Source organism: Gymnodraco acuticeps, unplaced genomic scaffold (assembly GCF_902827175.1).
Source record: "Gymnodraco acuticeps unplaced genomic scaffold, fGymAcu1.1, whole genome shotgun sequence".
Classification (NCBI taxonomy): domain Eukaryota; kingdom Metazoa; phylum Chordata; class Actinopteri; order Perciformes; family Bathydraconidae; genus Gymnodraco; species Gymnodraco acuticeps.
This window is the reverse complement of record NW_022990335.1, coordinates 1,351,357-1,378,752: the sequence shown is the minus strand read 5'-3', so window position 1 is coordinate 1,378,752 and position 27,396 is coordinate 1,351,357. Positions and strand designations below refer to the sequence as shown.

Below are 27,396 nucleotides of genomic sequence, written 5' to 3'. Positions count from 1 at the left end.
CACATTGTGTTACCCACTCTGGGTCAAGAGGCTATAACCAGGAAGAGATGTTGATATCATGCCCCACATGCGTCTTGACTCTTTGAATTCCTACAGTGTTTATTTTGAGATTGAAAGCACTTCCTTAGCCATCATTGCAGAACCTGTGAATTATTTACTTGTTATACAACAGACATCAGCTATACCGTATTCACGGGGGGAATGATGGGGATGCCTGCGGAAAGCTTGGGATAAAGATGTGGAGAGTTTTACTGGAAAGCTGTTTATTGCCTATGCTGTCATCAAGATGTTATGCTAAAGGAATGTAATGTAACACGTGGGCTTCCTAATGGAATGGTTAGGGGTTCATTTCACTCTAAATACCCACACTTCACTGAGAAATGTACATCATAACTGTTTTAATTCATACATTTAGTTTATGAAGCAGCTTTAGTTCCACCAAGGCTCTTATCCATCTGGATATACCAAGGTTTTGGATGCAGTACGGCACAGAATACAGGCCTTTCATAAAACTTTCATGAAAGTTTGTGGAAGGGTAAGGCAGGGTCAAAGGAAGGACCCATTAAAATATGTAGCAGATTGACCTTGGCTGAGATGTCAAAGTGTCCTTGCAGTTGTTGATATGTTGCAAGAATTCAGTGATAGTCAATAGAAATATTATTCTGAAAACGATGTTGTTTTTTTCTTTACCTCTTAGGCTTGACAAGTGGTTCTGAAAGTTATGTCACTTGAGCCTCAATAAAGAGAGTATCAAAATGCCCATATCCACTTTAACCACAACCACAGCACAATACAGCATTCTCTGTTGTCCATCTGAATGAAAGTTGGTTACAAGCAGAAAAGTGCAATTAAAGTTGTATCCTGTTCTGAGAGAATTTGTATCACACTTTGATGGCTCTTAAGTGGATTGTTGAAATACAAATATTTGATGATTGTTTGTGTACTTGAATCCAACAAAAAAAATTGCACTTGGCACAAATTGACTTTGAATAATTGATGTTCATGTAATCTGTTTGTTCGGATACAGCTACTCTGTAACAAGGCTGCGTTTTAGTGAAAAGACAAGGGCATAAATTAACATAGTCCTTTATTTAGCAAACCTAATCAAACACAAAACATTTTCTTTAAGTCAAGGTGATTCAAATTATAAATCAAGATAATGTTAGAAATAATAATATAATATAAAAAAAATGGTTGCAAAAACCAGGATTTGTTTTGTTTCCTTTCTAACAGGCACATTTAAAAAGCCTCTTACATAAAATTACTCTTTTACTTTCACAGCATGCCTTGAAGAAAATCATGTCCACGTGCTCGGTAGATAATACAAAAAGCCTGACTTCACTTTCAGGCTTTTTTATGCCTTCCTTTTGAAGTTTATGGTAGCTTTATATGTTTGTTGTTCTCGTATTCCGTTTCCATCTCATAGCGGGCGGGCAATTTAGTACTATATGGCCGCATGAATCACAGTTTCATGGGATCACTTGGTGAGAAATAAAGATGTTCTTTGTCAGAGGAGGTGGATATCCTCTGTCTTCATTTGAGTGCAATATCAATACTGGCTAAAGCAATAGATGTTCTGTGGCGCAAGAGAAAACACTTTTTTTTTACCAATAAAGAAAGGAGGAAAGAACAGGAAACAGCAAAGGGCAGAGGGTCCTAAAAAAAAGTAATAAAGTTGCTCCAACCTAAAGTACTGCAGTATGGTTGGCATTTCCCCCAATGTAGGGTATTTTGTGCTGTAATGGTAGAAGTGATTTCTATTTACTTAAACAAAAGGTTAGTTAGCAGTATGGCACAGCAGATGTGTATACAGTAGAAGATATTATGTCTATGTAAAGAAAGCTTGTTTGTCACCTGGTGTGTTCAGGGTGTGTTTAGCTCGTGTTTCATTTTATTCACTTTGGCCTTGTTATTCTCAGGCTGTGTAACACAGTTGTCATAACATGAATCGGTACCACTTTAAAATAAGACTACCCTTATAAAGGGTTTACGAATAGTTTGTAATTCATTTATTAATTAGGTTGGGAACACTTTATAAATCATTAATATGCTTTTATAAGACATGAGATAAACAGGGCAACTGTGACAGGTTGCTTGCCAAATAGTGAGCCCACATTTGTCTGTACTGCTAAGCCTTATATTGGCTACTTAGCTTACTTTGTCTTCTTCATCAGCCAGCATCCTTGGTATCTGTTGTTCACTCAGTTTATTCTCGCTACGTAGCCACTATAAGGCTTAGTCATCCTGCCAAATAGTGAGCCTGTGTTGATGTATGAAAACTATGTTAGAACTGGTTTATAAATGGTTCTTATTGATTAATAAAGTGTTTACAACCTAATTCATAACCTAATTATAAGACTACCCTTAAAAAAGGATTCAGAATCCTTTTTTAAGGGTAGTCTTAGGCCCGAGCCACACGAGGACGATAACGCAAACGGACCGCAATCGTTATCAAAAATGTCTTCCGTCCACACGCAACAGGCACCAGAGACGTGTCCGTTCACACGAGACCGCTCGAAAACGCTGGAGACGCTGTAGTACATATGCCAGGCCTGTAAGTGGCGCTGTAGTCCTGCCACAAAAGCAGCAAAGAAGACTTCCGCGCATGGTTGCCATGGTTGCCCTTGTGTTTATTCTCCGCTGTGGACGCTCTGGCTCTTTTTCTCCCTCCCAGAGGCAAGTGTTTGCTCCTGCTGTAAATCTCTCCGGTAGTCCACCAGCAGATGACAAACACCCACCTTTTCCGCCTCTTCCAAGGGACGAGGGAACCGTGCGGCAGAGTTTCATTTCGATTTTTTTTCGCCGGTCAACATGTCCGTTAAAGTTGAAATCTTCCGGACAAAATTAGAAAAGTGCCAGTCAAAGGTCTTCTTTGTTATTTATTGACCTTTAAAACAAATGAATAACAACTCTATATAATAATAAAAAATGGAGCCTCTCTTTTCCTCCCCCTCTTCTGACAGCCCAGCAGCTGATCTCTGAGCAGGAGAGGCTATTGCTTCAACTTTATCAGGACATGATATAGGGCGTAGACCAGGGGTATTCAACTAAAATTCAACGAGGTCCAGTTAGAGAAAATCTCCCCATGCAAAGGTCCGGAACATCAAAATGTCTAAGTTGCTTTATGAATTAGTGTGATATATATTGAAGTAGCCTGTAGCTTTATCAACGTCTGCATGTAATCAACTGACTGCCAATCAAATAAAGAAAGTACAATTCATAAACAACAATATTTATTGTCAATTAACATTGAACTATACAGATATACAGTAAATACTGTGGATATGTGTAATGTTCCTCTCTGGCTGCATTTAAAAATAAAATAGGAGAAAATAAATAAAATAGCTTTTGAAATATGTGCATCTTAAAAGTGCTTAATTTTAGATAAATAAAATAAAGTGTAGCAGCAGCTTGAGTTTCCCTTTTTCTTTGTTAACCGTTTCACATCATGACTTAACAGTTTCAGACGATTATAGAACAATATCACTCTTTACACATCATAACAATTGAACAGTTTTAAAGTTTCTCTTTCTTTCCCTCTTATATTGCAGTCCCTCACTCACTTTTTTTTGTTCAGTGCGAGAATTGAGCTCGAGCTTGTCCTGCCAGGAGTTTAAATCTGGGCTGAAATGGTGTCAGGGCCATTCTCATACACACATGCAGGTGCTCATTGGTTAGCCTCGGTTAGCCTGCCCTGGAACGATATTTAGTTTTTGATCCTGGTGGACTGATCATATCGGGCTCTGAGACTGCTTATTTTTTGTGACCTCAGTTCTGACTTGAGAGGGAATGTTTGGTCAAACACTTTGTGTTTTGTCTCATTGTGGCGTTTTGGCACTTTTAATGAGCGCCACGGTCTCTGAACAAATGAGACACACTGGTTCTTTGCTCCCAGTGGGCTGGATGAACATGAATGAGTCTGTCCACTCAGGGTTAAAAGCTCTGTTCTTCTCACTGTCCACGTTCCTCTTCTTGGAGAGCGCCATGTGTAATTATTTGTCTCTCCCTGTCTGCCGCAAACTCGCCTGTTCACTCTCCTGGTCATAAATATACACTGTTTCCACAACCCATGTTAACTTGTCACTTTAACTTATTCCGCACTTTATAACTTAGATGATGACCAAATGTGTATATATGCTGACAGTTATTTTACTCTTATTTTTATTCATCTCCTATTTTCATAGTCTTTTATTATTATTATCATTATTTCCTTGATTTTATGTTATTTATTATTTATTTTAGATTTTATTGATCTGTGTGAATCTTTGCTGTACTGTTTTTGTTCACGCTTACCCTGTTGCTGCTTTGTACAACTGAATTTCCCCCCGGGGATTAATAAAGGTTTATCTTATCTTATCCTCTCCGTCTTCTCTCCCTGTATCGCTAATTATTCTCTTCTCTCACTTTCCTCTCCGCTTCTCTCTGCCGCGCTCTCATCTCTTCTTCTGTGTTTCTCTCCCTGTATTGCTCACTTGTCTCTTTCGCCCCCTGTCGGCAGCGGTTAAAATAGAATCGCCCCGTCAAAATTGAAATCCCCTATTAATGTATTGGTTATAGGTCCGGGTCCGTATAGGTCGGTGTCTGGGTCCGGATTCGGAACGCGGTCCGCCTGTTGCCGACCCCTGGCGTAGACCATAGACGGCGTAGACACGGAGCCGTTTGCCCCCCCCAGAGCGTTTCGTTCGCAGATCTACCCACCTAGGGACCCGTTATCGTTATCGTTTTCTGCGTTTCCATGTCGGCCTTGTGTGGCCAAACCGTCTATCTGATAGTGAACTGTAGCAGATACGACCGTTATCGTCCTCGTGTGGCCGGGGCTTTATTGTAAAGTGGTACCCATTAATCATATGAAATAATTCTGAAGAAATGCAAGTGAAGTTTCTTTGATTATTTATTTTACAAAAACTTGAAAACATGTTATTTATTGCACAAGTGTTTCCACTGTTGGGAAAAATGTGGGGTCCATGCCAGACATGTTGAAGTATTAACAGCTTTACAACCTATACTTATAACTTTGATTCGTCTCCTCTCTGATCCATGTACCAGCCTGCAATTCAGTCAAAGTTTCAGAGTCATTCATGTGCTGATGAGAGCAGAAATGTATGTTTTTTTGTAGGATGCACTTCGTGCAAACCATTTAAAATGTTAAATGAGACACCAACTTATTTGTTATCAATTGTCATTATTTTAGGCTAAGAATGTGTTGCTTTCATTACTTAATCAGTGGTAACCAATTATTTGTTCAAGGACCTTAGGAAATGTAAAAATCCAAGAGTAGTTTCCTTTTTTATATTTTAAGGCTTTTCACATGCACCCGCCACCAGGTTGTTCAGTTAACTGAAGGAGACTCCAACACACATGGGCGCCCACTGCGCTCACATCCACACACACACACACACACACACACACACACACACACACACACACACACACACACTCACTCACTCACTCACTCACTCACTCTATCAAACTTTAAAACTCATTCACAGGACCATTGAGCTCTTGTGATGAGAGCAGCCACAGTAGTAATTTGACAAAAGCTGTCATTCTTCATGACAAGACTGTGACCTCTCCGAGTGTTCAGGGTGTGAAGGTCAATATCATCCCACTGCCACACACACACACACACACACACACACACACACACACACACACACACACACACACACACACACACACACACACACACACACACTGTACACCCCGCTCTCAGGCCCCCTTCCTCTGGGTGAGATTGAAGAGGGGTCCCATGTCGAGAGGCTCCGTGTCACTGAGCCAGTTACCGCAGCAACTGATCATTCTCGGAGCCAGCCATTCGGATAAAGGGTCAGCCTCGATTTCAGTCTTCATCTCCCCCTCTTAACCCGAACCCTCTTTCTCCTGCACACGTCTCACGTGTGCATCCAATCTTTCTGGCTTTGATACTTTCTATCCCTCTTTCGAACGTCTTATGGTTTGACCCCCTTCTCCTTTTCTTCCTGTTTGAAAATGTCCTTAACAGTATTATTCCAATTATTTTCCCCCTGAGCTTGTTAAAGGGCCACACACAGCAGGGAATAGTGTCACACCTCATGTATTTCAATTTCCTCCACCAGAAGGTCAATGTTGCTTTTCTTTCCTCCTTACATTCTGTCTCCCTTGGTCGCTTTTTCCACAGTTCACATTCCGAAAACCGAACTAAATTTGTCCTGTCCTGTAGGTGCTCTCAAAATATGTTACGCCTACGAAAAGTCAGACTCGCAGTTCTTTCTTACTCTTTTTTATTGAAAAACAAAAAGCTGCATCAAGCAGATTTCTACAGGCCCATCTTACCTCCCTTCTGTCTGAGGTGCTGTTAACTTTTTTTCAGCAGGTTCTGTGCTCCACACTGCAATTTGTGTTTCATTATCACGGCTGAAAGATATGTTCCTATCATCCTCAAACATCTCTGCGCCTCATGAATGCATGGGGATTTTAACCAGATAAAACAGACACTTTGTTTGAATAGCTTTTTCCAGGAATACATATTTGAAATTCTAAAGCTGAAAAAAGGACCCTCACTGAAGCCTTTTCAAATGTCAATGGAAGTGAACCTGGCTACCTGTCATTTGTCAACCTCAGTTGTTTAATGATAGGTCTCTGCTCTGCTAAGTTGCATACAGTACATGGATTGTAAAAGCTGAGTAATAGCCCAGAGCACAGATTTATTTGTAATTGCCGCGTAGAATCACACTGGGTCTAGTTGCATCAACAACAAATAATGCTATGTAAGCAGCAGTAAGGCTAGTAGAACTTGGGGATTGGAGTGACTAGAGAGCAGATACTGGGTGTGAGCTAAGTGTCAGATCAGAAAAGTAATTGCATCAGTTTTTGCATTGACTTGCGTCACATCGTTCACACCACCAGTGAATTGAAACATGATGCATAAACTGTTATTTTGGTATATCCATGTCCCTTTTTCCAGTTCCTTTTTTCCACCCACTCAGTTAATCGTACCCCTGCAGCATGTACTTTACATGTCTGATTGATGTATTAGCAATGACTGCCTTAATAGTAAGCCTTCTCCGTGACTGTTTACAAGCCTCGCTGCTATTTGGGGATTCCTTGATCCTTCCCTGCAGATGGGATATCAAAACATGGCGGCCCCACAATTAGAAGTAGATAAGAAGCTCAGTGTAAAGGCTGGGGGTCAAGCTCAAGTGGCACGATCCAAGGTCAGACAATGAAAGAGATAAGAGCTTATACTGGAGGTCTTTTCTGTGGCCCCTTCACAAAGGACTAATGTTGTTGTCGTCGTAGTGTTAGTAGAAGCAGGGCAGAGATTACTGCTCGTGGCCTCAGATCAGACAGATTGAGCAGGGGCTGGGGGGTTTCACGGTCACTTAAGAGCACGACACACTTGGACAAGCTCCCTTTACTGGGCATTAAACACAATTAAGCGAAAGCACTCTATAACTCCCTACCTGGACTCTTCAACCTCCTTGTGTTCCCCTCGCGAGCATTAAGTCCTACTCTATCTGGCCTCTTAAACTATTGCCATAGTTCTATTCCTCCCCTGCTTCCTCGGAACCATTCCTCACGCTTTACATAATCTGGCCTTCTGTATATTAGCTGCACTATAGGGACATGACCTTTACCAGCTTTTTCAATTGACATATTCATTCTCCTTTTTTTAATTAGGGTTGCACAAAAGAGCCATCGAGTGCTTCCCAGCTAATACAGTCGCCTCTGAATTATTTAAACTATAGAGGATTGAATGTCGTACAACACTACTGCTCCTCTCTTTCTCTCCCTCTCTCACGAGTGGTCAGACCACTCTTACGTTCTGGGTGAGGAATCCAATGCGACTTTACTGTCATATATATGTGACTAAACGAGTGTCCTTCTCTCAGATTCTGCAGGGCGGGCTTATTTGCTGCACCCCTTGCCTTCGACCTTGACAGCAGCACTCAGACTTTGTTTGTTAGAGCGCCTACTTCAATCTTTCACAAGATCACACCCGCAGCACAGTCTATCAGTGCTAGAGTTTGAGCACCCTCAAATGGGGCTTTTATCTACCCTGAGTCATCTATGCACATGCAGCCTTGATTATTTTTCTCTCCGTATCCTCACTGTTAATTGCATCTCATCATCTCAGTGTATTCATTACATTTTTTGTGAAATGTAATATTAGACACACATAAATGTTCTAGGGTGGTATTCTTTAAAAATATAAGTATAACTATAGACATATGTACATGTTGTGCTTTGAGTGGATGCACTTCACAAAGTGTGCAGGGATGCAAAACTCAGCAGCAAAACAGTTACCTACTTTGTTAGTCTCACAATTCAAACTAAATGGTAGCAGAAAATGTCAATCTAAATTGAAAAGAAAAACACATTTCATGAATTCGGTTTCTTTATTAAATGAAAGTGTTAAATATCACTTCAATGAAACTGTTCTCAGCAAGCAAATCACAGACAATGAACTTGGCATTTCAAATTCCCTGCAGCTACAGTAGAGGGAAGTTAAATGCAAAGTCAAAGTTTATATTATGTTCATTCTAAAGTTGATTAACATAAATGCATTTTTTGCCTTAATAAATATGAATACCAATAATAAACACTAATGCGGTGAAGTTGGCTACCTTCAGGTTACTGCATATTGTGTCCTTGTGCGTTGCTTGAAATATAACTAATATGTTTTGACTGTAGCTAAAGTTATACTACAAACAGTAAAAAACAGTACTTTTTTAAAGATTCCTGGGAAAGTGTCAGAACATTTGTTATTTTCAGGGAAAGCATAATCCCTGAGGTACACCTACTGAAACAATGTCCCTCATGGAGGTCAGCTGCACAAAGGTCACGGGTTATTTAGAAAGTCACTGCACTCCTTTGACACTGGAGATGGGGTTGCTCTTAACTCAGTTTATGTACCTACAGATCCTATAGGACTCATTAAACCTGATGCATCCCCCACCACCTCGTCAGGCTTGCATTTAAAACCCCAATGTTTCCCTTACACATCATCCCCAGACATCTCTGAGAGCCACTTTTGAGTTTGGTGGACTTGTAATGTGCCATTTAGTCATTTAGTTTGCCTGCAATGTGACACAGCTGATCAGCAGAATTGTGCTATCAGTCACTTTGTTTGTTGTGAAAGTGCTGCAGCACATCTCAATGTTTGTTGTGCTATTCATCAGTTACATGTTGTCCGATTTTGATTATGAGCGCTGTGTGTGGTCGATTCATTAATTTGTTGTGAAAGAACAAAAGGAAGCAGGGATTTATTCATAACTCCCACCTGCTGATGACTGTATGTGCACACGTTAGCTAAGTGTGTGCTTTGGTGTGTGTTTATTTGCATGCACGGCAGGTTTTGCACATATTGCTGACAGGCGAGTGTTCTGTGGTGCGAAGATGAGAAAGACAAGGGGAGTAGTGGGAATAGAAAGGTAGAAAGGGTGACGCTGCGATGATTTACCATGGTGCCGTGCCATATTTGACCTCATTTCAGATTTCTTTGGGTATTTAATTCTGTTAGGTCCCGGCAAAAATGTAATTTGTAAGAAATAGTAAATCTGTTTACAGTTCTGTTTCAAATGGGTGTTGAGAGATGGATCCATAGATCTCTTCATTTTGCTCTCAAAGTGCACCAGATTGATGCTTTTAACTTCAATATTTAAAAAACAAATCTTCCATTTTTTTGACCACACAGACTTATGGAGCATTGTTTTATTATCACTGTTCTAGCAAAGTGATTTTTTTTAAAGGAATGCTCATGTTCATATTGATGTATTTTAACAAATGTTAACTTGGCCCATTACGTGACTATTTGTGTTGGGGGGGGGCCCCGACTTTTTTTTTTTCCAAAGGGGGGGCCTGACAGAAAAAGTTTGAGAACCCCTGCTCTAGATACACCTCAAATCTACTGCAGGTCGTTTTGGGAACGTTTTTAAATGTTTGAAGGTGGCAGTAATTACATCTATGTTTGTTCTGGGTTCAGCGTTATCAGCTCCCACATGCAGAATAAGCACGGCCCGAATCCAATTTTTGCTAATCTCCTGCAGGGCTGTTATTTGCTTATCATAATCTTAATTGGTGTAAACCTTTTTGATTTTCGTGTTTTGTGTGACTGTGTGGGCAATAGCGCCTGTTGCACTGGGCTTTTTGAGCTCAAGTTAGTTTTTATTAAGAGCTAACCTACCCTAACCTACTGTAATTTTTCTAAAAGGTCTGTCATTATAAGCAAATCTTGCAGGGGCGATCTTTAAATATAACTTGTTCGTAATAATCACTCCTGAAGCTAACCCTGAAAATCTGCTGTTGGTGTCCTAACTCTCTTATCTCTTGCCTTTCAGTTATGTGGCTGCGGGCTGCTGGGCGTGGGCATCTGGCTCTCTGTGTCGCAGGGCAGCTTCGCCACCTTCTCGCCCTCATTCCCCTCACTGTCCGCTGCCAATATGGTCATCGCCATCGGAGCCATCGTCATGGTAACGGGCTTTCTCGGCTGCCTGGGTGCCATCAAGGAGAACAAGTGCCTGCTTCTGAGCGTGAGTTTAATTTACATACCTACGCAATGTCCCATTATAAATAAGACACCCTCAGACGGCTTTCTTCTTATAAATACATTCACACACTGCGACTCCTCTCTGACTGTTTCTCTCCTCCTTTGAATATTTTCACATTCCCCATACAAATATTGACGGAAATGTCTTGTGGAGACAGCCTCTCACATATGTGTCTACACACCCACACACACTGGTCACAGGCCAGCGAGAACTCAGCGGTGTATCTGTGTTTGTCTTCCGGCGTAGGTAGGCGACTGACAGGACGGGTTCAGTCTGCATTGTGTCAAACCTCAGGGACTCTCATAGACAATTAAAGCTGAGCAGTGTGAATCTCCCATTGAATGAACACCAACGCATTTGTCATTCCAATGACTCTGGACACATCCCAGAGAAAGCTGTCAGTCAAGAGGCCTTTTGTGTCACCAACAAGGTTGAATTACCAAATGTACAAAGTGTGCTGAAAGCTCTTGATATTTCTGAGCTCAATATTGGGGATGTTCTATTATTCCTTACAAAGTCTCCTCATTGCACTTTGGTCGCATAGTTGTGCAGGTGTTTTATCTTGAGAAAGTTAATTATAAAAGTTCAACCAATGGAATGAAGTTAGCACTGCGAAAAAAGAAAGAAAGGGAAACTTTTATGAGAAGTGGAGTTGGGGCTCTTGGTACTTAACATCACAAACAGCTCAATCCCTTGAAGCTCAAAAGCTCCATCGAATCCTGAGTGTTCGACATGGCTTCCTCCACCTGCCTAACAGGTGTGAAGCAGCAAGAGGAAGAGGGCAGAGGGAAGGGGGAGGGAGGGCGACGTGAAGGAAAGATTTAAAAAATAGCAACTTAATGGAAAATGTTGACGTTGTTATGTTTCTCATTAAGTCTCTTTCGACATCTGTGTGGCAGCTTTTCACATTTAGCCTGGATAATTCTTTAATGCAAAGGTGTATGCAAGTCATTGTTGTTTTTTATCCCCAGTCCATCTGTCCCGCTCAATACACCCTTGGGTGTGTGTGGTGGGGGAGTGCAGGATATATAGAAACATCAGAGTGGGTTTAGATCTCCCGCAGCAAACAGATCTGAGCATTTACCTTGAAACATTATCTCTGAAGATACTCTGCGGACAACTCTCTCTGGATTAGCAATATTCAAAGGCTAGACATCCTTTGCGGTACATTTTCAGTCTCTCTTTGTCGCTGCCAAAAAGTGTTTACTGATACAAATTTTAGCGCAAAAAAAAGTGGGAGAGAGAACACTGGAATATTTAGCTGAAGCTCTTTAAAACCTCAAAGTGTGAATTGCTAGCAAATTATAACATACACACAAAGCTGTGTGTGAATAAATACAGACACCTTCTCCTTTTATGCCATCAAAGCACCACCAGTTTAGTGTACAGAAGCTGTCCCTTTCAGCGCCAGGAGAATGTGACAAACCAACTATGAAGTGATAACAGCAATACGCTGAACTGGCAACCCAGATAGTTGACTAACAGCAAACTGTTGTTCATTTGGGCCTTGACACAAATAATAGTCTAATCGCTTCTTTCTAAATGGGTTTGTAATAAATTGGGTTTTCCAGAATCTGGGTTTGTGCACAGCCTCATCCCATGCTGTGCACAAGAGCTTGGTAAATATTGAGCTGAAGTGGAGTCAAGTAGGGTGAGGACAACAGTAGATGAGATGCAAGGCTGTGTTAGGAAAGAATCTAGGGGGGTTTATTAAGCCTTATTTCCTTCCTCTCACACGTTCACATGCCCTCCAGCACTTACAGTATACAGTAGATTCCCCTTTTTTCTTCCCACCTTTTTCTTAATCTCTATTTTCTTTCTTTCATTATCTTCTTTAAACTCTTTGTTTCACAATCACACATTCCCTGCACACTAGCTGAACATTTGCTGTAGTTTAAAATATTGAAAATATGTTCATTTTCTTTCTTGCCGCTGGTAGTCAGTTGGATTAGCTTACCACAAACACAGGAACTGCTAGCAGCACCCCAGGAGCTCACTTATTAAAACATGACATCTTGTTTGTTTTTTGGCAGCGTGAAGATATCCTGGAGTTTTATTGTCAGTTAGATTATCACGCAACCAACAGAGACTCAAGTCTTGCAAATTAACCCCATAAAATGACGTGTCTTTATTGCAATTTGCATAGATTTAGCAGACAAGATATATAGTATTAATTAGTGAAATGTAGTGGTGCTGATAGGCCCATTTGTTTACCCTTGGACTAAGTCAAACTAGCTAGCTAGCTAAATTACGCTAACATAGTTTCATGTTAACCATACATGAGTATCATCTAACTCTTGAGAGAGCATTATGCATATTTTAGAACTATTCCTTTACCCTAAATTGACTTTATTTGACATGAGAGTATCAATAAAAAGCTCTTAGACTTTTGAAAAATGTGTGTTGTTAACTTCATGTCCAGTCGCACAGAGACTCTCGGATATAATATTCAACATGTTTTTATCAGCATTAGTAGGTAGATCAACACTACTGTCAAAGCAATGTTAAATCAAGCCCCCCTTCCCCTCTCTCTGTCTGACAGTTCTTCATTGTCCTGCTGATAATCCTCCTGGCAGAGCTGATACTGCTCATCCTGTTCTTCGTGTACTCAGATAAGGTAAGTTCATTTGGTTTACCATGTTATGGATGTTAAAGCTAATGTATGGTATTGTTGCTCTTCACTCTGTAACATGTTCGTTATGCCTACCAGCCTATTGCTACAGCTTATCCCTAAGGTGTACAGTGCATGCAATGCCTCAGCTGTCAGGCGTACATTCATGTCTTAAAGCGAACAGACGCACAAAAGCTACACAAAGTAATAAGGTCTTAGTGTGATAAAGTCTCTTCTCCAGTTGCTTCCGGGTATCTCAGTTCACTGGTTGTTTCTCATGCAGGAGGCTGAATATCTTCACTCAGCCATTAACCCTGTAGTCAAAGGTTAGGCCATAAAATGCAGCCAAATCCCACCAGTTGGCTCCCTGTAATTGGCACAACCACATTTCCCATGACCCCCACATGGGCTTGAGTCAGGTGAATATCTGTGTGGTTAAAACAGATGATGATATGTAAAGCTGTAGAGACTTTCAACAAACAGACTCTTCTCCATGTGTCATCACATAGACAAATGTTTAAATCGTAATATGACAAATGTCTTGTGCGGGAATAGCACTCAAGACTTCTATCTGTTTTCAAGGACACGTCGTAGATAGATCCGTCTATTTACATTATCTTGATGCTGCCTGGCCCGTGGGGCCCGAGCTAATTCTCGCTGATTTGTTCTGAGGTTATTGCTCAAACTTAGTCTCTCAGGCAGATAAAGGAATTCATTTAGCAGCCAATCCATTCTCAGATTTAGATCAGGTCTCGGAGACAAACCCTGTCAGGAGTAAATAATGTCTGTTGCCTTATCTCCAAAATATTACAGGCTTAACTTTGAAAAAAAATAAACTCCAAAACCTGATTTAAATGGAGCCACCCTTGACTTCACGGCAGCGCTTTTCCACTGCCTGTGAAGTTTGGAAAAGATAGCCAAGTGGGCTGAGAGTTTATTTAATGTCAAATCAAATGAGTGTGCATTAGTACGGGGGAGGGCATTAGTCGGGTAGAACTGCCTCATTCACACCAGTGAATTGCAACCATATTTTACGTTTCCCTCATGTTGCCAAATGACAGTGTGTATCCTGGCTTAGACTTAATAGGATGTGAAACCAGCATCGCAATCCAAATATATTTCCCTTTATTGGTCTTCCAATGTCATTGAAAAGAAAAGTAATAGAAGCAAATTATTGTATATCTTATTGGAGATGGCATTTTTACACGGCCTCCGAATAAGACATCCTGCACATTTCAGGGAATTGTATGTCAGTGTTTTTCAGACTGCATTATATGTCAGGAATGTCAAGATTGGTTGAAGGACAGTATGTGTCTGTCACGCAAGGCCTTCAGACATTGCCGTGTTTTTTTCCCTTCCTCTTGACTTGCCTCTCCCCAGTGAGATATAGTATGCTGTGTGAGGCCCTCCTCATCCTATGCTACAGGCTGTGATCAGAGGAATCACTAATTCACTTCTCCTGTTTGATCTTCTAATCACAAGGCATTTATTAACAAGTCTGGAAGACACAAAGTAGTTGGCAGCTTTTGAATGTGTTTCGGCGCGTAAAACAGATATTTTAGTCTTTCAAATGGGTCATCTTAAAATCATGAAAAACTGTGATCCTTCCGGGTGACAAGCTGTCGACGAGATGTGGGAAAGAAACGAACATATAGTATCTGGTTTTTCCTGTGGAACACATTTTCCGCAGCTTTCATTTAGTCACACTTTCTTCCTCCCCTTATTTCCACCAGTTTAATCCTACTTAAGAGCTTCTGCTTTTTCTTCTTAATGAAGAATTTCGCTCTCTTCTCTTTCACCCCGGCTTCTTGCCTCCAGGTATGTGTAGGTAGCCCCTCTTTCCATCCAAAGCCCAGTGGTGTTAAGCTCTCTGATTAAATTCCATGTAGAGGCCGTGGTATAATAAAGACAGGCCCTGGCCTGCAGTTAGCAAGCAGCTGACTACAGCAGATGGCTGGATCACAAACCAGATTACAGCCATCCGTCTTAAATGCAGTGACCTCAGTGTTACTGCCTCTGCCGGCCAACCACGCCGAGCTGAACACCAGTGAAGGTTTTCTAGCTCAGAATTAGAAAGCAGAAACTGGTAAGCACAAATGGGAAGCACCATGTGCTAGGGGCTATAGGGAGAAGGGGAAAATGAGATATCTATCTAAGGAAAAGAAGATAAATGTGTAAGGGACGGAAGGTGTTAGAGGAAAGAGGAAGAACACAAGGGAGGGCAAATGTGGCAAAAGTGAGGTGAGGTGTCCCTGCATTTTTCCTGTAATTTAAGCCAGAGTCAAGAGAAAATCATGGAGCAGGAATTAAGGTTGATTACAAAGATCACTAGAGACCGTTTTTTTGTATAAACTCCTCGCAATATCCAGAGAATCAGCACTTTGTCCCACATTTCTTCAATCATACATGTATTGCACAAGAGTAGATTGCCCTTCTTAGAAGCCGTCTCACTTACTGGAAATACTACATTTGGTTTAGGTAAGGTTTAGGTAGATTGTGCAGAATGCAGGAAGGGTCACATTAAGGGTCTGCCCTACAGAAAGAGGCTCCAAAATCGTGTCGTCACTTTAGTAAGACATTTCTCTTGGCACCTTAGTGTAAATAACCCTTCCTTTCACCTTTTGTTTACTCCTGGTTTCACAACAACGGCATTGTCATGAACAGGCCCATTTGCTTGCTACCTCTTCATACAATGACCGGCGCTATTCACACATTGGCTCTATCATTACACTGACTACAATGGAGCTGGCAGGGTAAGGTCTGTTTTATCGCCATTTCAAATTATTCTAAAATGTGCATTCTCACAAATAGCTCCTCTGTAAGGTCATGTTTAGATGATTTCAGAATTGCATGTGTGAAAAGGGCATAGTTTAGAGAGCAGGGAAGGCTATCACCCATTACATTTCATTACATGTCACTTGTTAGACGCTTTTATCCAAAGCGACTTACATACATTCAGTGCTGTGGACAATCCCCACAGGAGCAATTTGGGGTGAAGTGTCTTGCCCAGGGACACAACCACATGCTGACTGCAGTGGGACTCGAACTTGCTATCCCCTGATTCAAAGTTCAGCGCACTAAGTTCAGCGCACTATACCACTGAGCCACAGCCGCCCATGATTTATCTTAATAACAACCCAACAAACCAGCACCCATATCTAGTCATGTGTTGCATTCGTTTACAGGACGAATTATGTTCACTCCCTGGCCCAGCTTTATTTATTTCCAGACCAATTACAGAGAAGTAGTGAGGTCTTCCCCTCGCTCTGTCGAGTGCCCTGGCCTCAGGCTCCCCGGCACAGGCTTGCAGAGCAACTGAGGGAATTAAGTATCCAGGCTGTGATGCTGTTTCTCTCCACATCATTTATTACACTTTCCGGGCAGTTAGCTAACGCACTTGTCCAGTTGAGCAATGAGAGCAAGAGTAAAATATTGTTAGGTTCCGTTCTCAGGGTACTCGAGAGTCAAAGGATGTGAACATTAGTGCCAGTTTGCCCTGACAATATACATTTGACCCAAGACTTATTAAGAAATAGAGTTGAATTGCATTGATCACCTTGGAAAGAGGAACCATTACATTGAATGTAACACATTTGGTGTAGAAAAGAAGGTTGGTGTGGGTTCACATGAGCTGATCCTTCAAAAGCTAACAATGTAACAAAGGTTGGGACTAGAAGTTCAGTGTTTGGTTATGACGTAACACTTTTTTAATACTGTTGTTAAGCTCACTGAAAATAAGCACAACAGAGAGTCTAGTCTGACAATAAAGAAAAATAAGTGACAATTTGTTCAGAAAGATGTAATCATTTTGAGACTTCATAAAATGATTCATGTTCAAAGACTGGATGTGAGATGAAAGTGAAGAGAAAAAGTGAGAAGAATGGGGAATACAAATCGGCAAAAGAGTAGTCCTGCAAAGTGGAAATGTGGAATAACTACAATCCTCTTTTTTACTGTAAATACCCACACGATGTTTGCCTATTCCCCGCTGTACCATTGGCAGGATTCTAAAGCTTAGTTGCTTTTATGGAAAAGATTCCACACATTTTTAGGCTAAGCTACCTTCTAGAACAAGTAAGCAGCTAGCCGGTGAACACCGTGGATCATATAGAAATGACAGAGATAACTCCAAAAATACTGCACTCGTATCTGCACACATACATGTAAATTGATTTAACAATCCCGACTCAAATATGTATATATGTTCATTTAATTCATTTCTTGTTCTAACAGTTACTTACCTGTATATCATTTGTGTTTTATCTTTAATTGTATTATCCTTGTGTGAATCTGTACTGTCCTGATGTTCGCTCTCACTCTGTTGCTCCTTAAACTCCTGAATTTCCCAACGGGGATTAATAAAGGTCCATCTTATCTTATCTTATCTTAAAAATCAGAGCTCACAGGAGGCTGAATTCTGAACGTGTGCACCAAATGGCACGTCTGAAAATAAATGATACTGCTGTTTTGTATCTGCTGGATGTGTAAATAATTTAAAACCTTTGTCACTTTCACTTTAGCAATGTCTGTTGTGCCTCAAATGAACAAAAAACCAACAGATATTGTAGGTTTAAATTAAGTCATTTTCTGGTGTTGGTTTATTGTTAGTCAAGATGTTGTATACATTATGCCTTGGGTCTCTCTCAGTGTTGTATAGCAGGCTCCAGTCAGTGTGCAAAAAAGTGGCAGAACGTAGTCACGCTAAAAAGAAATAAACATTTTCTCATTTCACAGAAGTTTCCTTTAGTCTTCTTTTCTCTGACTGGTAATATGTTTACTACACCTCCTGGATAGTCTTTTGTTAAAAAATGTCTTTGGTGAAATTGTACTGCTGAGACTTTAATTCATTTGGAATTATACACTGTAAAATTGCTTGCAGATTGTAATTGCTCAAAGTGATGAATAACAGTTGGGTAAAACTTAATAAAACTCACACAATGCTCTAATTGCTCTTCCATACACACATTACTGCACCTACTGCAAACAAGCATTGCTTCCTGGTGTTTTGTGAGAAATCCAAACTGCCTTCTGAGACACCAGTTGTTAGCCAGTCATCCTTGGAGGCAAAACCAATGAGAAAGAAATACAAAAGAATCAACTCCAGGGTACAATAACATGTCTCTACACTTGTTACTCCGTGGCAGATTAGTCACCTACACAGACGTGACCTTTGCTATCGGGAAAACAAACAGGAACATTGGATTGAAGGTGCAAATTCAACATTTAAACGGCAACAAAAACATCAGATCCTTCCGAATTGTTTTAATGGAATCATTCGGCTCAGTAATGGCTGTGCACTCAAGTAATGAGTAATCCATGTCTGCACACTGACAGGTCCCAGTGTACCTGCTCCCCGGAGTGTTCACACGTCACTGGATCTGGGCCCAATCTGACACTGGAAATGTGCCTCTGAGATAAAACCCAAAAATATGCTTTTGAGATTTTGGTAACATTTAAATCATTGTATTGCTTAAATCTTAAAAGAAAAATAAATATAGATGAAGAACCACTTTAATACCTTGCCATTTGGCAATTACTGGTTAGTGGTATTGTATGATTAACGTGTCCCAGGTGACAGGCAGGCTGGTGTTTATCAGACAATCCAACACCCACTCTCTGTTCTCAGCTTTTGTGCAAAATTACAGAAAAAACAGACCAATTTAATTAGAAAGCCCATTCAATCCTCCGCCCTGTCAACCTGCACATGTGGGCTGTTTCTCTGCCTTTCTTTGACTGTTCTGTGTTCACCGTCCTTCCTGAGCTGAACACTTAAGATTGATGTGATGAATGTGCTGTGCTGTATTACTGAGCGTGGACTTGGTCTGCCCAGAGAAAAGCACAAGCTTATCTTTGTAATGAGAAATATGAGTCGTGTCTCGTGGTTTCGTCAATATGCCACACTGAAAGGAATTGAACTGATGCCCTGTGGCCGCTTTCATATAAAAGTTATCAGGAGTTAGATCTGTTATTTGTAAAGTATTTCCAGTAGCAGCAACCTACGCTTCAGTCAAGAAGTTTGTTTTCCTCATCAGAAGAAATAGGCTAATACAACAAAGAATGTGTGTGTTTGTATGGGTTCCTTTCGCAAGGAGAAATGGGTCAGTGTTGCATGATCAAATCCCTCTTTGCTCTGCAGTCATTTGTCTGCCTCTCGTTAGCGGTAAATCTAGATCATTAAGTTTCATTTCAGGCTGTAACAAAGACTTCCACACATGAAAAATAAGAGATTCAAAGACTTATTGGCGACTAGGAAGATGATTTTTATTGTAGAAGGGGGCTCTCCTTTGCTCTCTAGTGACTGTGTTAGTGCAAGGATTCAGTAATGAGCAAGCAACACATATAGCTTAGTTGGAGAGGAGAAGATAGATAATAGAAACAGAGGCAGAGAGGCAGAGATTTATGATGCTGCTCTTCATCTCATTGTCTTGCTCTAGAACAGATATGGAAGCCCTTCGGCCTGGGGAGGAATAAGCAGATGGTGCTCCTCTTTATCAGCGCAGTTACTGAGTGAGAAAGAAGAATGTGATTTAAAACTAAACTAATCTTATTTCAAAGGTTTTGAATATGTTTTGAAATTGGTTTTGCATGATTAATGATTACTAAAGCATTTTATTGCCAGGGAAACTTTAATTACACTGTAAAAAAAATCATCTGTTTGACTTTTATGTTTAATTCAGCTTACTTTTCTTGTGCCATTCAGCTGAGAGAACAGGGTTTTGAGGTTTTTTTTTCTTCCAGCATTTGAGTTACTGAATCACTTCATTTGAAGCTTAATCTATTTCCTGTACGATCAAAGGGTGTTGAAAGTCTCCCGTGTACAGAGTGTGGGAGCTAAACAGGTAATTAGCCAAGTGACATTATAACTGTAGAACATTTATATGTTGTAAAAAATAGGCTGACTTCTACCAAGCTGTGTCTGTCATTATTTGTAATAGCAGGATATACTGAGCAGCATCCAAGCGATGTCTAGTTGAACACCAGAAATTAAGGAAAAGCTCAAAACACCTTGTTGTGTTGGGCTGTGACAGCCGTGATACAGCTTCAATCAATCAATCAATCAATCAATCAATCAATGTTTATTTATATAGCCCAATATCACAAATGTTACATTTGTCTCAGTGGTCTTCACAGTTTGTACAGAGTATCAGTATGACAATACGACACCCTCTGTCCTTAGACCCTCACATCGTACAAGGAAAAACTTCCGGAGAAAACCCACAGTTTAAAGGGAAAAATGGGAGAAACCTCAGGGAGAGCAACAGAGGAGGGATCCCTCTCCCAGAACGGACAGACGTGCAATTGATGCCGTGTGTAAATTGAAAAGATAATACATTTGCAACATAGGTAGTCCAAATGTTTGGAAATGCATGTGTGTATAATAGGAAGATGAATCCACAAGGATATCCATCCAGGACCTATGATCCAGGACCACAGCCACGACTCAAGATCCAGGGCTCGCGATCCAGGACACAGGACAGCAGGATCATCCATGACTCCGGATCCCAGTGTATATAGACACCAAAAAGAAAGAAATTTGGGGAATCTGGGTTAATCGGAACATGAGAGTACACAAGTATAGACAGAGAGAAGGAAGAAGTAAGATGTCCCCCGACAAACTAAGCCTATATCAGCTAAACTAGGGGCTGAATCTAATCAGCCCTAACTATAAGCTTTATCAAAAAGGAAGGTCTTAAGCGCACTCTTAAAAACGGATAGGGTGTCTGCCGCCCGAACACAAACTGGAAGCTGATTCCACAAATGTAGAGCTTGATAAGAAAAGGCTCTGGCTCCCATTGTACTTTTAGAGACTCTAGGAACAACCAACAACCCTGCATTCTTGGAACGCAATGCCCTAGTAGGACAGTAGGGTATAATGAGTTCTTTAAGGTAAGATGGCGCCTGTACATTAAGGGCTTTGTAGGCGAGAAGAAGAATTTTAAATTCTATCCTGTGTTCTATAGGGAGCCAGTGTAAGGCAGCCAGAACAGGAGTAATGTGGTCCCTTTTCCTAACTCTGGTTAGTACACGAGCTGCAGCATTTTGAATCAGCTGGCGACTTGACTGACTTCTTGGTACACCCTGATAATAAGGAGTTACAATAATCCAGCCTTGAAGTAACAAATGCATGGACTAGTTTCTCTGCATCGTTTTGAGGCAAGATATGCCTAATTTTTGCAATGTTACGTAGATGGAAGTAGGCGGTCCTTGAAATTGATTTTATGTGGGCGTTAAAGGATAAATCCTGATCAAATATAACAACAAGATTCCTTAAAGTCTCACTGGAGGCCAAATTAATGCCATCCATAGTTAGTATATCTTTAGATAATTTGTTTCGTAGATTATTCGGGCCAAGTACAATAACTTCAGTTTTGGTCGTGTTTAACATAAAAAAATGTAAGGTCATCCACGTTTTTAAGTCCTTGAAGCAGTCTTGAATTTTATTTAGATGATTAATTTCATCAGGCTTGATTGATAAATATAGTTGAGTATCATCCGCATAACAATGAAAGTTTACAGAATGATTCCTTATAATATTGCCTAACGGAAGCATATATAATGTGAACAAAATAGGTCCGAGCACTGAGCCCTGTGGCACTCCATGGCTAACTTTGGTTTGCGTGGAAGATTAATCGTTGACACGTACAAACTGAGAGCGTTCAGATAGATAGGACCTAAACCAGCCTAAAGCAGTTCCCTGTATGCCAACTAAGTACTCTAGTCTTTGCAATAGGATATCATGGTCGATAGTATCAAATGCAGCACTGAGATCAAGCAAAACAAGAATAGAGACAAGTCCCTTGTCTGATGCTATTAGAATGTAATTTGTGACTTTAACCAGAGCTGTCTCTGTGCTATGATGTGTTCTAAAGCCAGACTGAAAATCTTCAAATAAATCATTGTTTTTTAAGTAATCACACAGCTGTTTTGCGACCGCTTTCTCAAGAATTTTTGAGAGGAACGGATGATTAGAAATAGGTCTTTTGGCTAAAACCTCTGGATCGAGGTTGTGCTTTTTAAGAAGCGGTTTTATCACTGCTACTTTGAATGATTGTGGAACATAGCCTGATAATAAAGACATATTCATAATATTTAATAAAGAAGTGCTAATTAATGGAAAAACTTCCTTCAACAGCTTAGTTGGAATTGGGTCTAACATACACGTTGATGGTTTAGAAGAGAGAATCATTGAATTTAATTGTTCAACGTTAATGGCTGAAAAGCATTCTAGTTTACTATCTAGTGTAATATTAGAACTTACGTTTCCGGGAGCTGTTGATAACACTATACTGGTCAAAGGCAAGAGGTCATTAATTTTGTTTCTAAGAGTAACAATTTTATCGTTAAAAAAGCACATCAAATCATTACTACTGAGTGCTATGGGAATAGAAGGCTCAATCGAGCTGTGGCTCTCTGTCAGCCTGGCTACAGTGCTGAAAAGAAATCTTGTATTATTCTTATTCTCATCTATTAATGAAGAGTAGTAGGCTGCTCTCGCTTTACGCAGTGCTTTCTTATATTCATTGAGAGTAATATGCCAAATTAAACGAGATTCTTCAAGTTTAGTGGAACGCCATATCCTTTCAAATCGTCTCGACTTTTGCTTTATTTTGTGGGTTTCGGCATTATGCCATGGAGCTAGTCTATGTTGTTTTATTTTCTTCTTTTTCAAAGGAGCAACAGAGTCTAATTTTATTCACAGCGCATCTGTAGCACTGTGACGAAGGTAACTTCGTCACTATGGACCGGGTAATTGTGTGCACCTGGTGTCTTGTCTCCTCCCCCCCTCACCTGTGTCTTGTTGTGCTGATTAGTGTGTGTATTTAGGCTCTGTTTCCCTGTCTGTTGGGAGGCTGGTAGTGTTTTTGAGATCTTTGTGGCTGCAGGATAGGTGGAAGGAGAACAGCAAGATTGAGGCTGTGAACTTTGTGCCCAGGATTTTAATAAATGCCCACGTCGGGTTATATTTTTGGACGTTCTGCCTCTGCCTCCTTGCTTGGTCTGGGCCGCTCAACGGTCAGCTTCACAAGCACTATCAACATGATCAATTTGGGGTGGTGTACATTTTGTATAAGTTTCCTCCCTTACATGCAGACATGCTATCGAGTTAAGTATTGGTGGAATCACTTCCTTAAATGTGGCTATAGCACTAATAGTTAGGTTTCTGCTGCAGGAGCTTTTGACTAATGCTTTGTAGTCTAGTAACAGTACTTCAAAAGTTACTAAGAAATGGTCGGATAAAGCAGGATTATGCGGTTCGACTAATAGTTGCTCAATTTCAATACCATAAGTCAGAACAAGGTCGAGAGTGTGATTATAGCAGTGGGTTGGTTTATTTACACTCTGACAGAAACCAACAGAATCTAATATAGAGTTAAATGCAACAGTAAGGCTATTTTTATCATCGTCAACATGAATATTAAAGTCACCTACGATAATTACTTTATCTGTTTTAAGAACCAAAGTTGATAAAAACTCAGAGAATTCAGATAAGAATTCTGAATAAGGACCTGGTGCACGGTACACTGACAAATAAGATTGGCTGCAAAGTTTTCCAGGTCGGATGCGTAAGACTAAAAACGAGGCTTTCAAAGGAGTTATCATTTAATTTTGGTTTAGTATTGATAAGTAAACTTGAGTCAAAAATTGCTGCAACTCCACCTCCTCGGCCCGTGCCTCGGGCAATATGAGTATTGATATGGCTGGGTGGAGTGGCCTCATTTATGCTGACATATTCTTCATGTCTCAACCAAGTTTCAGTGAGACAGCATATATCAATATTATAATCTGATATTAAATAATTTACCAATATTGCTTTAGATGCTAGAGATCTTATGTTTAAGAGACCACATTTAATCTTCCTGTTTTGTTGCACTGTAGTAGTTGTTACATTTACTTTCATTAGGTTATTATGTATGACACCTCTATTAGGTTTTACCTTAAATTGTCCTTGGGCAGACACACACACCGTTAATATTGGGTATTTTATTGGGTTCGGGATTCCCATGGATGACTGCCTAGGAGAGAGCGCAGAGAAGCGTGTAAGGCTGCGACTCCGCCTCCTGGTCTCAACTCCACTTTGTCATGGATTACGTCCACAATGAATGCCGTCTCTCTTAATCAGACCAGGTTTTCCCCAGAAGGCTGTCCAATTATTTATGAAGCCCACATTGTTTGCTGGGCACCACCAAGACAACCAGCGCTGAAATGATGACATGCGGCTATACATGTCGTCATTGATCCGATTGGGGAGGGGACCAGAGAAGATTACGGTGTCCGACATTGTTTTAGCATAACTACACACTGACTCCACATTAAGTTTGGTGCATTCTGATTGGCGTAAACGAACATCATTACCACCGACGTGAATAAGCTTCTCTTATTATACCAGATTCTTAACCAGTCTGAGGCCTTAAGCTTCTACTATTAAAGCAAATGTGTTCTTTTTATTGCAATATAACTTCTGAAGATGTACAGCAATGTTCTGGCAACGCATGTAATTTTTCCAGTAGTAATTATCCAGTATCTGAAGAGACTCTCAATCTGTCCTGGCAGTTAGCAAATCCCCACGGGCGGAGCGAACTGCAGGGGAACTAAAGCTCTGATTTTGTACCTCATTAACACTTCCGATGAGATATTAATCTCCATCAGACATGGCACCACCCTGAGCATATTGTTGCTGTTCAGTCAAGATGAAAATGATTTGCTGCTGAAGGGCATGTTAAAACAAAGTGTGTTTAGCGAAGCAACACATGACATGTCAGAACTAAAGTACACTGAACAAAAATATAAACGCAACACTTTTGTTTTTGCTCCCATTTTTCATGAGATGAACTCAAAGATCTAAAACATTTTCTATATACACAAAATAACCATTTCTCTCAAATATTGTTCACAAATCTGAAAAGATCTGTGATAGTGAGCACTTCTCCTTTGCCGAGATAATCCATCCCACCTCACAGGTGTGGCATATCAAGATGCTGATTAGACAGCATGATTATTGCACAGGTGTGCCTTAGAATGGCCACAATAAAAGGCCACTCTGAAACGTGCAGTTTTGCTTTATTGGGGGGGGTCTGGGGGGGTCCGAAACCAGTCAGTATCTGGTGTGAGGGTTAGGGTTAGGGTAATGTTGTGAATCGAGTGGCCTGTGTTCGTCGTCCATAACATACGCCTGCCCATACCATAACCCCACCACCACCATGGGCCACTCGATTCACAACATTACCCTAACCCTACCCCTACCACTCACACCAGATACTGACTGGTTTTCGGACCCCCCCAATAAAGCAAAACTGCACGTTTCAGAGTGGCCTTTTATTGTGGCCAGCCTAAGGCACACCTGTGCAATAATCATGCTGTCTAATCAGCATCTTGATATGCCACACCTGTGAGGTGGGATGGATTATCTCGGCAAAGGAGAAGTGCTCACTATCACAGATTTTTTCAGATTTGTGAACAATATTTGAGAGAAATGGTTATTTTGTGTATATAGAAAATGTTTTAGATCTTTGAGTTCATCTCATGAAAAATGGGAGCAAAAACAAAAGTGTTGCATTTATTTTTTTGTTCAGTGTAGTTGTGCATAAGTCCGAGACACCTTAGCCGGGTTATTTTCAGATGACAAGAAAAAAGTTACCTGTCACAGAGCTGCTGTCGTTTTCCACTAATTTGTTGGTATTAAGTGGTATTTTCTTTCTTCACATTCTAGTAACTGTCAAACCCTGCTATTGTACCTTTTTCATCGTGTTCATGAAGAACAAATCCACCATCAATCCTTGAAAAACACTTAAAAGCACTTTGCTACCATCGCTATTGTATACATCTGTGAGAAAGACATTTAACATGAAAGCGCTATAACAAACACTCAAGCTGCTTCATCTTAGACTATAATAGATGCCATAGTTTGTTTAACACTTCTTCAAAGAAACCCTTCAAACCATGGTCTCTAACTAAGGTTGATGTTTTTTTTCTTTTCCAGGTGAGTGAGAACGCCAAGCAGGATCTGAAGGACGGTCTGGCTCTCTACAACTCAGAGAACAACATCGGCCTGCGAAATGCCTGGAACATCATCCAGGCAGAGGTAGGCAGACCACTCACCGTGCTTTACATATTAGAAACATTAGCATGAATGTGCAATCGTAACACTGATGGTAATACATAAATGCAAATATTCAAGCTAATGTATTTCCTGGCTTGGCTTTAATGCAGCACTAAAGGTCCAAACTAGCTGTTGAAGTATGCGTCGCTCTATTATTGCAGTCCTCTTAAGCAAATGGAATAATTACAAAAGTTGTGGCATTAAAGTTAGTTTGAAGTCCCCACGGACTGACAGCATTAACTCATTTTGTGTCCGATGTGTGTGTGGCATTCTCAGTGGAAGTGCTGTGGTGTGATAGCATACAGCGACTGGCACGAGGCCCTGAAGGAGAAGGTGGTTCCTGACCGCTGCTGCCAGGAGCATTACCAGAACTGTGGGCAAAACTCCACAAACATGTTCTGGAACAGGGTGAGTTACCATAAGCTCTGATTAATAGTATTGCATAAAGGTTTTTGTGAACAGAATTCAGACATTTAAACCAAAAGAGATTCCGCTTTGTATCTTGAATAAATACAGAAATGTAGCCAGGATCAACGCTGAATACTGTTTTGAAAAATACACAGATTCATTCTTGGTCTTGATAAAACTATGATACTATTAAAGAACTCTTCTTGGGCAGATGGGCCCAACTGGTCGCGGGGCCCCTGAGGCAGAGCTTCTGTTTGATGTGACTGTAAACATTTATTGTCGTAAAGTCATTAAACAACTACAAAGAGACTCTTACTAACTGCAAAGAGATGAAAAAGGAGTACAGAGAGAAACAAAAGGACTACAAAGAGATGCAAAATGGCCACAAAGCGATGCTTCATGACTACCAAAAGACACAAAACGACATCATAGACACTTGAAACAACCACAAAGAAATTTGATACAACCATAAGGACTCACAAATGATTCTCAAAGAGACATAAAACAACCTAAAGTTAACAGTCGTTTTGTGCCCAATTGGTCTTGAAACCTTGTACATGTCTCCGTTCAGGGACCCATTCTGTCATAATCTGTCCATCGATATAACAAAGTGGAATCATCAGCCACATCCATTTGACAGAGATGATCAAAATCATAAACATTTTATAACACTGTGTATCTAAAGTAGAATTATACTTTTTGTCTTATTGCTTAATTCTACTCATCGGATTTGTTTCCATTATGTATGA

At 40.5% G+C, this 27,396-nt stretch overlaps 1 protein-coding gene across 3 annotated transcripts in view; it reads left to right on the top strand.

Moving 5' to 3' along the window:
• The window catches only part of tspan9a (tetraspanin 9a), a 232,399-nt gene that overhangs the window by 193,986 nt on the left and 11,017 nt on the right, over positions 1–27,396 (top strand). For all 3 annotated transcript variants that reach the window (XM_034223340.1, XM_034223339.1, XM_034223338.1), the window contains 4 exons: positions 10,320–10,511; positions 13,072–13,146; positions 26,120–26,221; positions 26,516–26,647. In XM_034223340.1, the coding sequence (XP_034079231.1) occupies positions 10,320–10,511; positions 13,072–13,146; positions 26,120–26,221; positions 26,516–26,647 (501 nt within the window). The remainder of the gene's footprint in view (positions 1–10,319; positions 10,512–13,071; positions 13,147–26,119; positions 26,222–26,515; positions 26,648–27,396) is intronic.